Source organism: Phalacrocorax carbo, chromosome 2 (assembly GCF_963921805.1).
Source record: "Phalacrocorax carbo chromosome 2, bPhaCar2.1, whole genome shotgun sequence".
Taxonomy (NCBI): Eukaryota; Metazoa; Chordata; class Aves; order Suliformes; family Phalacrocoracidae; genus Phalacrocorax; species Phalacrocorax carbo.
The window spans coordinates 47,028,658-47,040,740 of NC_087514.1; the positions used below are offsets into that span (position 1 = coordinate 47,028,658).

Genomic DNA, 12,083 nt, shown 5'->3' on the forward strand with positions numbered 1-12,083 from the left:
AGGATAGAGAGAAGAACACAATGGATAAGGAAAAAATACAGCATTGCAGACAGGGCTTTGGATTAGGTTTCTGAGGACTAGGAAGAAAGAAGAAACCGCTTGGGCCACTGGAATGCAGGCACTTCTTGGTGCCATGCTCAAAGTGCGGCGGAAAGCGGTGAAGGAGATCTCTCACACAGAGGTGGAGGAGACAGTGGGGGTGAGGAAATGACTTCTTGCTGGGCCACGGGGAAGCGTCTTCCTTTCCAAATGAAAAAACCCTGGGCTTCCGCTCCAAGGAACAGGACTTCTGAAATGAAAATGAGCCACAAGCATGATGCTCCACAGATTACTTTTAAAAATCTTTTTAATGAAGAAATAATTCCATTCCAAAATATAGACACACAATTAAATAGTTTAATCACTTCAAAATATAACATGTCCCCAGTAGGTTCCAACACACACACACAAAACAATACTTAACAGCAATACAAAAAACCCATACAATAGCAGTTCTGTTACAATACCAATGAATATCGTGACATCTTCAGTGTCTCTGTATCTGTCTCAAGTGGTGTCAAGTACAGTAGTTTTAAAAATGTCTTATGGTTAGTAGCCTCAAGATGTAACTCTTCATACAGGGTTTGTTTTTTTTTTTTTGGTTCAAAGGTAAAAATGCCCTTTTGACTTCAGGACACAGTGGAGTGCTTGTTGTTCACAGCTCCGCCTGCTGAATTGAACCAATGTGATTACAGCAACCCAAGGTTGCAATATTTACAAGGTCTATCTACAGTAATTGCCAAGAACCAATAAGGATGGGAGAAGATGACTGAAAGAAAAGGTGGACACACTTATGATAAATTATGATGCAACAGTTTGGCTCATGCATATAAGAAAATACATATTATATCACAACAAAGGCCACACACCTTTTTATGCAGTTTACATTACTACTTACAGACTACCCATTCTCCACCTTCGCTTTGGACATTCGAGGACCCTATACATCTTCACATCCCTGTCTCCTGATTCCAATCCACTGGTTTCCCTCCAGTGACAGTAAAACCACCCGGAGTTTTCACTGCTGTGGTGGGCCATTGGTAGTTAAGAGAAGGCCCACGCCAAGAACCTCCTCTGTAACTCTGTTTTAACGACCGCAAACCACAACCAAAATAATATTCAACAAGCAGACAAAGACTAGCTGGGTGAAAACGCAGCCAGCTTAACACTTGGAAAATGCTTAAAATAGGTATTTGGAGAGCCAAGTAAGAGGTGCTTCATCTCAGGGCTCCAGGGCTTAAGGGACCCAGAGCTCTGCTGGGGATCACCTTGTTGACACCAGCCAGAGAAAGGCGCTTGATCCGTCACCTTTTTCTTTACTCCTAGTCCGGAAGCCCTTGCAATGGATTTATTCTATTGCACCTATTTTAAGCGTAGTGATAATGAGCACGCAGACATTAGGGTCATGGGAGGGATCTATTACTCTGGGTACAGTTAAACACGACATGGGTTGAATTAGTCAGCCATTGCATGTAGCTGTGTTCTAGCTTGTTTTATCTCTGTTCAGGAAATGCTTGCCTGGAATCCTGAGCTGCCAGCAACATCTACAGCTTCACTGGAGTAGCTTTAAAGGTGGAGTGCTAGGCACTAGTGGAGGCTCACCCATTCCTGAGAGGAGGTTGGAGGAGGGGGCATCTGAGGATATGGTGCCTGCCTTGCCAGGATGGCACATACCCCAGCAGCAAAGACCAGTGATTGCAAAAATGAAAAGCTTACATGAAGATATCTGGATGTCTTAGTATGCATTTGGATGTCTGAGACCAAGCCCAGGTGTGCAAGGAGATGTGGACAAGAGATCTGCATATGCAGTAATACAATATGGAAGTGGAAAATGGCAGCAGCTCCTTCATACAGATACTCATTCCCTATCACACAGCGCCCAGGGAAACAGCCACGAGCCTAGAGAGTGCATGCAAACAAGGGGACTTACTGGGCCGAGCTACATAGCAATCTCACATGAATACAGCAGCGCACATCCATGTCACCATGAAAGCGAGACAGACAAACCATGTTAACCTGCTTTAGATGGCAATCTCATCACTTGCTGTAGGCAAACTGTGCTGGTGTGAAATATCTGTATGAAACGCTACTCTTTTCAGGGCTGTTAGACAGTGTCACTTCAGGGCAGCCAGATACTGGAAGCCGTGATTTTGTATCAGGGCAGTAAAATCACATTAGCGCAGAGGTTGTCCTGAGCTAACACACCGCGCTTCTCCGGAGGGCTGTGCAGCCAGCACCTAACACCGCGCTGCGTTACTGCCCGGCTGCTGGCCTAGCTGTTCCCGGCCTGGCTCTGATTTCTCTGCACGGCAGTGCTACGTGCCGTACAGGCGTCACTTTTATTTGCAAGCCATATGCTGTGGGGGGGACTTTCCAGCTAGTTTGTGTCAATCCCTGCCCAGGGGTATCTGTAGATTTGTAGTCACAGCAGAGCAAACTTTTTAGCTAGCAGTCCCACTGCCTAACCCAAAATGGCCAGGGAAGTCCCGTTTCTCCTGAAATGCCTTTATACTCGAAAAATACTAAACCGGACAAAACTCCAATTCTGTAACTGTACGCCTGTCCTTTCGAAAAAATCCACTGCTCCTCTTGTGCTTTTCACCGATAGCTATTTCTCCATCCAGCTCCCAAAGAGTCTCACCACACATTTCCAAGAGTGCATGCAGAACATCTGGTGGCTGGCTAAGGCAATACACATTCGGAAATAAAAAGAAAAACAGTTGCAAGCGCACTTTAAGCCTGTACATTTAAAGCTGAAGGCCTCGAAAATAACATAATGGGTGGGATGGGGAGGGTGGGGGGAAGGAGGGAGGAGGAGTGGCAGAGAGATGGAAAGAGCCGGTTTGTTGAACACATGCTTACTAAAGCTAAAACATCAATGAAACAATACCATGGAGGATTATACATAACATCAGTCAGTTCAGGGATCTTATGGCACCTGTGGTTTATAAACAGCTTTAGCAACGAGTATTTCAAAACATAGTTCACAGTTTTAAGAAGATCTGTGCTGATTTAAAAACTAGATTCTATATCATTTGAATGTCACCTTTTGTATATGATATCTATTTGGAAAAAAAATATTTACACTAACTTCTATGGCTGATTTGTTAGATTATTTTGAAAGAAACATTCCTAAGTTACACATTAGCCCTAAATTAGAGAGGTTTTTTATTATTATTATTAATTATATTATTATTATTATTTTAGTACATTTTGTAGAAGTCAATTTAAAGACTTGCAAACAAATTGCAAATATAGTCTGGTACTTTGTTTTTTGGGCTACTAGGTATATACACTCAGGAGTATAATCATTCAGTGTTAAATGCATAATTGTAGCTTTTTACTTCTCCCGTGGAAAAAATGTACAGTGTATAGTAAACTGATCTACTAAAATCTCAAAGTATTCAGAAATCAAATTTCTATCTATAAACAGTATTGTCATTGTAAACTGAACAGGTTCAATATCATGTGCAAAGGGTTTACGTGAGTTATTAATACCGCCATCCTTTGTAACAGCAGTACGTACGTCGGTCAGTTTTCTTCACCGGTAATGAGCCATGTTATAGAAGATGTAGCTAATATAAGTTAGCTTTAAACAAAAGTCTTGTTGTCAAAAACACACATCTACAAACTACAACTCTTAGAACAAAAGTACTGTGCTACAGTCCTCAGAACTTAGTTATGTGATTTTTTTGTCAAGAGACGCTGCACCTCTTGGTTCCACTCTTCTGTGAAGTTCGCAGCCGAGTTTTCTTCATCGTCTGTCCGAAAGCAGCTCTCCTCATCATCAGTTCTTACGTAGCTTTCGTTGTCTGTCTGACTGCAGCTTGCCTGTTGAGAAATGTTTAGGGAAGGTCTTTAAAAGGAGTGCTGGTTTAAGATGCTGCACCCCCACAGGCAGAGCAAATAAAGCCACTGCCTGCTGCTTTATTGCTAGAAGAAAGGAGGAGCTGGCCAATTCCTGTGGTTACCCCTGAAAAAGTCAAGAAAGTGAAAAAGCCACTCTACCCAGGTGAACCACAGGTATTTGAGCTGTAAACAGAAACTTATAGGGCACTTGGGAAGTTGGAAATTCTTCTTACCAAGAGTGAGAAGACTGTTGCCTGCTCTGCTGTGGGACCCTGGGGTACCTGGGTCTGCACTGACACAGATTTGCACATGCCCCCATTTTCCCTTTCAGTTTACCCTGCCAGGTTGCTCTATAGATAGTTCATTGGTAGCAAACCCACGGATTATTCCCCTTGTGCACAGTGTTCAGTCACCCATCTAAGAGCCACTCACCAACAGGAGCCCCCCATCACGTGTAAACATCTCGCCCGTAATTTACATGCTCAAGTATGTTTCCCTATGTCTACAAAGAAATGCAGTTACTTAAAAGGATGATTCTGGGTGATATAGCTCATAGATGCCCTAATCTGCTGGTGAACCAATTTTTCCTTGGTGGTCCTCCGTATCCTGAAGCATTTAAGTATCTTAAATTCCTGTATCGGAGGCATCGAAGTTTTAGCTGGTAATGGCAAATGCTTGATAGATGACTGCTGCTCTTTCTCAGAACTATGTCAGGATCTACAGTCAGCTAATATTGCACTTCTTCTATTGGTGCACTTATTGTAAAGGCACTGTTTACACACTTGACTCTATCAAAGTTAAGGAGTTCAACCTTTTTCATGAACTACCTCAGACAGAAAACCAATTTGCATTACATGAGATCTCTGACAATAACACCATAGAAGACCAAACCCTACTGACATCCATTCTTTTCTACTCATTTCAGGTGTAAGGCTAGTCTACAAGATGAGAGATGAAATGCAAATTACTTCAGCAAAAAAGAGTTAAATTAAAGCTGATGAATGAAGAAAGGTCAGGTAGTTTAGCTTGCTTCTTCTCCTTCCTGACACCATTTGATTGTATTAATTATTCAAGCACAAATGCTTCCATCCGATTCCTTAATATCTAGGCATGCCAAATGGTATGATGATCTTAATTTAGTATCTTCTTGTGTCAGGCAGTTACAAAAGTCCTAGCATTAACATTTCGTTGATAGATGGAAAGCAAACCTGCACTGCAAGTCTGATGAGAGTTTCACGAAAAATTTCTGAGGTACATTTTAAATGAGCATTTTTTAAAAATTGGACATGCATCTGCACCGCTTAAGTCTGCAAACTAATCTGGAAATCATAGTAAAGCAGCATTTTGATCTTTGCAATTCAGCCAAAAAGTGCAAATGAAAGGCAGGGAAGAGGTCAGTTCTCAGCTGCCTGAGACTGATTTTTATTGAACCAGTTTCAGGGTTATGTAAATATAGGTACATCTCATATTTCTTGATGGTATTATTATAAACCACGGGAGCAAAGTAAGAGTGGCTTGTGAAACACTGCATGCATTAAGATGCATTGATAGTACTGCTAAGTATTTGGGTTTGCTTTGAATTTTCTGGATAAATTACTTCTCTGGTGGAGTGCAGAGAGGTTATTCCAAATTCTCTCAAGGCTTCTTTCTGTTCCACAGCCAGCGTTGGGATAGAGGGATTTTCATACAAGAAATAATGAGTACTAATGAATCTCAGAGCTCTAAATTCACTGCAGCATTTTGGAAACGCCAGAATTAATTCCAAAGTAAGAATCATATGATTTGTTATGTTACAAAACTGTCTCTCGACCTTTTTTATAACTTAACCCACAGATTCTTATCTGTTACTTATCATTCAGCAATTTTCAAAAACCATCCCTATCACTTGTGTAATTTTAGCATTAAATTCACAAAACTAAAGCTGCTTCTTCCCAGTTAACGCAGTCACAGTTCTTTTGCAACTTTTTTACGCCTACATGCTAGGAAGAGGAGGACTTAAGGAGAAAAATAAAGAGGAAAACCAAAATATATCTGAGTGAACGTACCAGACATTTTTGAAAATTCCTGTCCTGTCAGCCTGCTGTTGTTTTCAGATGGAACGGTCCACTTAATGCTAGTTTTTATGTATTTGTTCAGAGAAAACTAAAAAGAGATGCTGAATCATTTCGTTGTGCTAGTAGAGTATGACTTATGGATGGGAGCAGCTCATCTAGTGCCTGTATCCTGCTTCTTCACCACTGCATCACTGACTTAGGTGGAAACATAGAATCATTAAGGTTGGTACAGACCTCTAGGATCATCAACTCCAACCGTCTACCCAACACCACCATGTCTCCTAAACCATGCCCTGAAGTGCCACATCTACACGGCTTTTAAATACCTCCAGGGACAGTGACTCCACCACCTCTCTGGGCAGCCTGTGCCAATGCCTGAACACTCTTTCAGTAAAGACATTTTATCCTAATAGACAGTCTAAACCTCCCCTCATGCAGCTTAAGGCCATTTCCTCTCATCCTATCACTAGTAACTTGGGAGAAGAGACCAACACCCACCTCACTACAGCCTCCTTTCAGGTAGTTGTAGACAGTGATAAGGTCTCCCCCCTCAGCCTCCTCTTCTCCAGGCTAAACAACCCCAGTTCCCTCAACCTCTCCTCATAAGACTTGCTCTCCAGACTCTTCACCAACTTTGTTGCCCTTCTCTGGACACGCTCCAGCAACTCAATGTCCTTCTTGTAGTGAGGGGCCCAAAACTGAACACAGTACTCGAGGTGCGGCCTCACCAGTGCCGAGTACAGGGGCACGATCACTTCCCCGCTCCTGCTGGCCACACTGTTCCTGATACAAGCCAGGATGCCGTTGGCCTTCTTGGCCACCTGGGCACACAGCTGGCTCATGTTCAGCCAGCTGTCGAGCAACACCCCCAGACCCTTCTCTGCCGGGCAGCTTTCCAGCCACTCTTCCCTGAGCCTGTAGCATTGCAGGGGGTTGTTGTGACCCAAGTGCAGGACCCGGCACTTGGCCTTGTTGAACCTCATTCAATTGGTTTCGGCCCATCGATCCAGCCTGTCCAGATTCCTCTGCAGAGCCTTCCTACCTTCAAGCAGATTGACACTCCCATCCAATTTGGTGTAATCAGCAAACTTACTGAGGGTGCACTTGATCCCCTCATTCAGATCATTGATAAAATGAAGAGGAAATGAAGAGGATAAAAATAAGAGGCTGAGGAAACTGGGCTTGCTGTGGCTGGGCCAGAGGTGGCAGGGGAGGATCAGTTAGCAGCTATTTGAGGGCTAGCTGCAAGGGTAACAAAGCCAAAATCCTCTTGGCAGTGTTAAAGTACACACAAAAAGGACAGACTGCATTTTGGGGGGTTCAGGGTGGATATCAGGAAAAAGGAAAACCATGAGGACGGTGGCACTGCACTGGAGGAATATGCCCAGAAAGGTTGTGAAAATTCCATCCGTGGAGGTTTTAAAGTCTTTGCTAGTCAAAGCCAAGGCTGACATGGTCTTGTTTTGGAGCTAGACCTGTGTAAGATGGGAGACTGGACCAGAAGACCTCTTGAGGGTCCAACCAACCAATGCATCTACATCTCTGCGATCTCCTGAGCTCCTGGCATGAAGCCCATGTAAGGAATGAACCACACGGTATGAGCTTTAAATGCAGCCAGTCAACACTGACTAACAGTGTTTGGGGCCCCACAGCCAAAGAGAGGCCAGATCACCGCTGGGAAATGTGACCTCAGGCAATGGGCACAGAAAATCTGAAACCCACACATCTATGAACTGTGGGCTAGTAACCTGACTTGGGCCCCGGGCTGTGGATCCTGCACCCTGTCTTTCCCAAACAGTAGATGGCCAGGTCCATGTTGCAGAGAGCTGAAAATGTCAACGGCCAGTGAAATGCACGCTGCCTCTAAAATCTTATTTCCTTCCCAGAAAAAAACCAGAGACGCAGGGCAGTTGTGTCTTCACAGCACTTAAACAAATCGTCTGTGCCCTTTGGCTTAACCAACAGCCCTTCTCACAGTGGCACACCGGGCAGACTGGACTGACCACACCATCTCCCTTGGCCCAATGTCACCTGACATTTGGCAATATTCCTAATCTCTGCTGGTAAACATGAAAACAATAATTTGGAGAAAAAGGGAAAAGCTGAGAAAAACATGAAAGTGTTAACTCAATAAGAATTCTGTCCTGGAAAAACAGTCAAGTTGAATAAATAATAATTTTTTAACAATGCATTCATATAAAAAAATTGAGGGGATTTGGGGTTTTTGTGTTTGAAAAATTTCCACCTGTTTCAATATGAACCAGTTGCTTTTGCAATGGAAAATGTCAGCCCTGGCCACCCAAAGCCCCAGACCCCACAAATTGTGTGATGAGGTTTAGAGCAAGTGAAAAGGTTTGGACTGGAATGGAATTGAGGCTTCAGCGTAAATTATTACGTTTTTTTGTCAATACAAAGAAACTGTGATCACAGTTCAAAAATAGAAAACAAAACCTCACACAAAGACCCCTCCCTGTACTCCCTCTCAAGTGGATGCTTTAGGTCTGACTTTTATTAGCTTTTCACACCACCTTTTCTGTTATAATAATGCATATAAATGAATTAGACATGACCAACTACAGTGTTGATATGCCAGCACTAAGAAAGCATTGCTTTAGAAAATCCAGGAAATCGTAGGTCTCGTGGGAACATGTCCACTGCACAAGTCGACAGCTCTTAATTGAAAATGACAACTTTTTAACCACTTTCAGAGATGGAGGCTTGCTGCTCTCATTGGCCATCCTTGGCAAAAAAGCAACTGCTGTCACGGGGGTAAAGGCAAAATAACGTCAAAGTTGCATGTTCACCTAATTTCAAGATCTGCCTAAAGCCTGCCGCAAACAAGCTGAAATTCACTCTGTTACTCTATTAAGAATACAACGAATGGTATTAAAGTACATTTAATATAAAAATGAAACTGAACACATGATTAAATTATGTTTTATATATTACTGGAACCACCTGGCCTCTTGGGAATTTGTTATACTAGATGTTAGTTCAAAATAAATTCTAGCGAATTGTACATAGCACTTTTAAACACGCAAATGTAAAAAGCCTTAATCAAATGACATCAGCACCACTTGTCCATGACTGATGAATGAGGAAATGACCAAAATTCTGTGGCTGGCTATCAGTGGCAATACCACTCATAAGAAGTAATAATAAACTGATTCTATTTTCCCCACCTTTTTAAAAATAAGTACAAATGTAATACTGTTGTGAGATAAGAAAGTTTGTTGACTTTCTACCTCATATGCCGTCTAGGCAATATAATACTGACTGTATTTGTACCATCATTGACTGAACAACATTATCTTAGAAACAGAAGTCTTGATGTAATTGCTAAGCTTCAAGCAAGAACCCAACTTTAGACATTGCGACCAGTATGAACAATTTTGGATTTAATATTCCAAGGCTATGAGATATTAGTACCAAATAAAACATGCAAGACAGTGAATCCTGAGAAGACTAGGCCATGTTTATTGTGTGCAGATATATTTATCACAATGTACCATAACACAGGGTTTGTTTTTGTGGATAAAGGTGAAGTGCCAAATTCATTGATTTTTGTTGCTAATTTCTCTAGGGCCAGGCTTTTACAACTGATGGGAAAGACTGAAGTCTTTGGTACTGGCCGAAGTGATTCCCTGGAGCCATAAAAAGTTTCACTATGGAATTAACTAGAGCACAGTGCTTTAAAATATTTCTTTTTGACAGGGTTTCAAAAGGTTTTAAAAGCATCCAGGAGATGAGATAGTAACTCAGTCCCAGATCTCTGCCAATTTGAGACAGGATACATATTTTCAAGAAAGCTAGCCTGTACGGCAGTATGTGTTTCCCCACATCGCTGTTAAGACTGCTCCCTAACAAAAGCAGAAACCTTAAATGGGATTGCCTGAGCTTTAGAATTCTAATGAAAAGGATTTTTTCCACTTAATATTGCAAATGGTTTGTCTGAATGCTACTAAAGTCATAGTTATTCGTAACTGTAATTAAATTCAATCATATGTAACATTTCCACTATATACATAGTTGTACACACATATATTGTTGAAAGATCTATTTTCCTTTTCAAGCGACCTGATCTATAACTGACAACTGCAACAAAATAGAAGAAAAAATTTATTTTTCTGGCTGTCAATGTTTAGGAAACTCTACATGGCTCATGCTTTGTACAAGGCTACTGAGAAAATGAATGTAACCTGAGGGGCAACGTTAGGAGAAATTTTATGAGCAGTTATTTGCTGTTTATAGTACTCTGGGTATTGCCATTTATTTGATTTTCACATCCATTTATTCTGTTTTATCTGCCAGAGACACTGAGACAGATGCTTCAGAAATACCTAACAGCTTTTAACACTGAAGACTGGCAGCTGCTTTCACAAGGTCCACACTTTTACATCCAAATTTTACTGTCATCAGAAGTTGCAAACCCCTTGAATCAGGGTCAAATTTTGCCATCAAAATTGCCATATAAACAAGGAGGTCTAGCATAAAACATGGCATACAAAATCTAGCAACATGAATTCCGGCTAAAGTTGGCACAGGCTAGTTCACTGGTTTTGCTTATCTGAACATGACCCTGCTCCCACCTTGAAGTGCCCATTTGATAGTTGACCTTTGGTTGCCTTTAGTTCTGGCTTTGAGGAAGAGACTCAGTTTGCAGACCAGAGTCAGACCCCTATTTTGATTTCTCCTCCCCTTCTGGCCCTGTTACTCCATGGTTCAGTGTCACAGTAGGATGGACAGCATCATCTCCCTGCCATCTTCACAGCAGGGCACTGCACTATCTTAGCAAGTCAGAAATGCAGAGTCTGCAGCTTCAGATGAGGCAAGAAGGAAATGTGTGGTCTCCCATTTCCTGGGCAAATGTTCAGAATAACAGGCTACTTCATAGAAATAGCCATTCTCTGTGTTCCTGAGGAAAAACACAGTCGCTGAACTTGGCATTAAACTCAGTGCTGCAGGTTGTGAGGTGCAAGTTAACCTCACCGCTGTGAGGCTGGCACACATAAGGAACATGACCTGAATATGGGCCAGAAGGGAATTTATAGACCTTTTTGCCTTATCTCTGAATTGCCAGACTCTAGCTGGTAGCTGAGTACCTGGCACTTTGGAATGGGGCATTTTAGACTTCCACAACATACCTACGGGCACCTGTATGGTTAAGCAGCTGATGGATTGCTTTCTTTACTGTTTGCCTAACTCCTGTTTCACACACTAGACTAAATGTTCTGGGTTCAACAGAAAAGATTTATTTCAGTTATCCTAGGAAGACTAAAGCATTTTAAGGAATTGATCTCAGGTGTCCTGAAATGTCACCTGATTCCTCGTCTTCTGGATAAGGTTTCTCTGTACTGGCTAATATATTTGTCATTATCCTCAAGGATCAAAAGCCCATGTTCTCACTGTTATGGTCAACAAAGGAAGAAGACAAAAAGGGTGGTGGCTTAACAGGAATCCTCAGGACTAGGACCATATGTCAAACAGATTATTAGAAATAATTTAGAGACATTCCTAGGCATCCTAAGACAGATTATAAGAAAGAAACAGCACCTTTGCATACACTCAGGCAGTACAAGCTGCACTGCAACTGAAATACGCATTATGGGGATTAATTCCAAACATTCTTCTAAATTATAATGATACCTACCTGAGAGGAGAGAGAGAAGGATATTGCACTCAACTTTGCAAACTGACCTGTAGATAACAAAGGATAGAAAACAAGAAGATGACAAATTAAGCCAGTGAGCAGCCAGGCAGTGTATTATTCTGAAGAAAGCCATGCATAAGCCTAGAAATAAAGGGAACAATTATGGACCCAGAAAATAAAACACAATGAAAAGTGTCTTACACAACACATCCAGCAAAAGACTGTAACAGGAACACAACTGGTAGCAGATGTGGGAGGATAAGCACTCTTAGCATTTACACTTGTGCACTAAATGTGTTTCTGGCAGAGATACTTGTTATTTACAACATGCTTCAAAAAAAGAGAGAGAGAGAAAGAATCCTCCTTTGAGATCCCCTGTCCCAGATTTCCTTGCGTATCTTGAGTTTTCTGCTCATACTTTAATACTAATTTAGAGTTTAGCTTGAAAATCTTGTTTAGAGACAAGGTGACACGAAATAACAAGAGTGGGT

General features: G+C 41.8%; 1 protein-coding gene across 11 annotated transcripts in view; it reads right to left on the minus strand.

The window, feature by feature from the left end:
• Positions 1 to 328: 328 nt before the first annotated feature.
• The window catches only part of DTNA (dystrobrevin alpha), a 241,755-nt gene continuing 230,000 nt past the window's right edge, over positions 329 to 12,083 (minus strand). For 10 of the 11 annotated variants that reach the window (XM_064442765.1, XM_064442763.1, XM_064442766.1 and 7 more), the window contains one exon: positions 329 to 3,870. In XM_064442765.1, the coding sequence (XP_064298835.1) occupies positions 3,715 to 3,870 (156 nt within the window). In that variant the 3' untranslated portion in view covers positions 329 to 3,714. Of the gene's footprint in view, positions 3,871 to 11,592; positions 11,640 to 12,083 lie in introns of all 11 variants that reach the window. The other variant, XM_064442769.1, reaches the window with a different exon arrangement.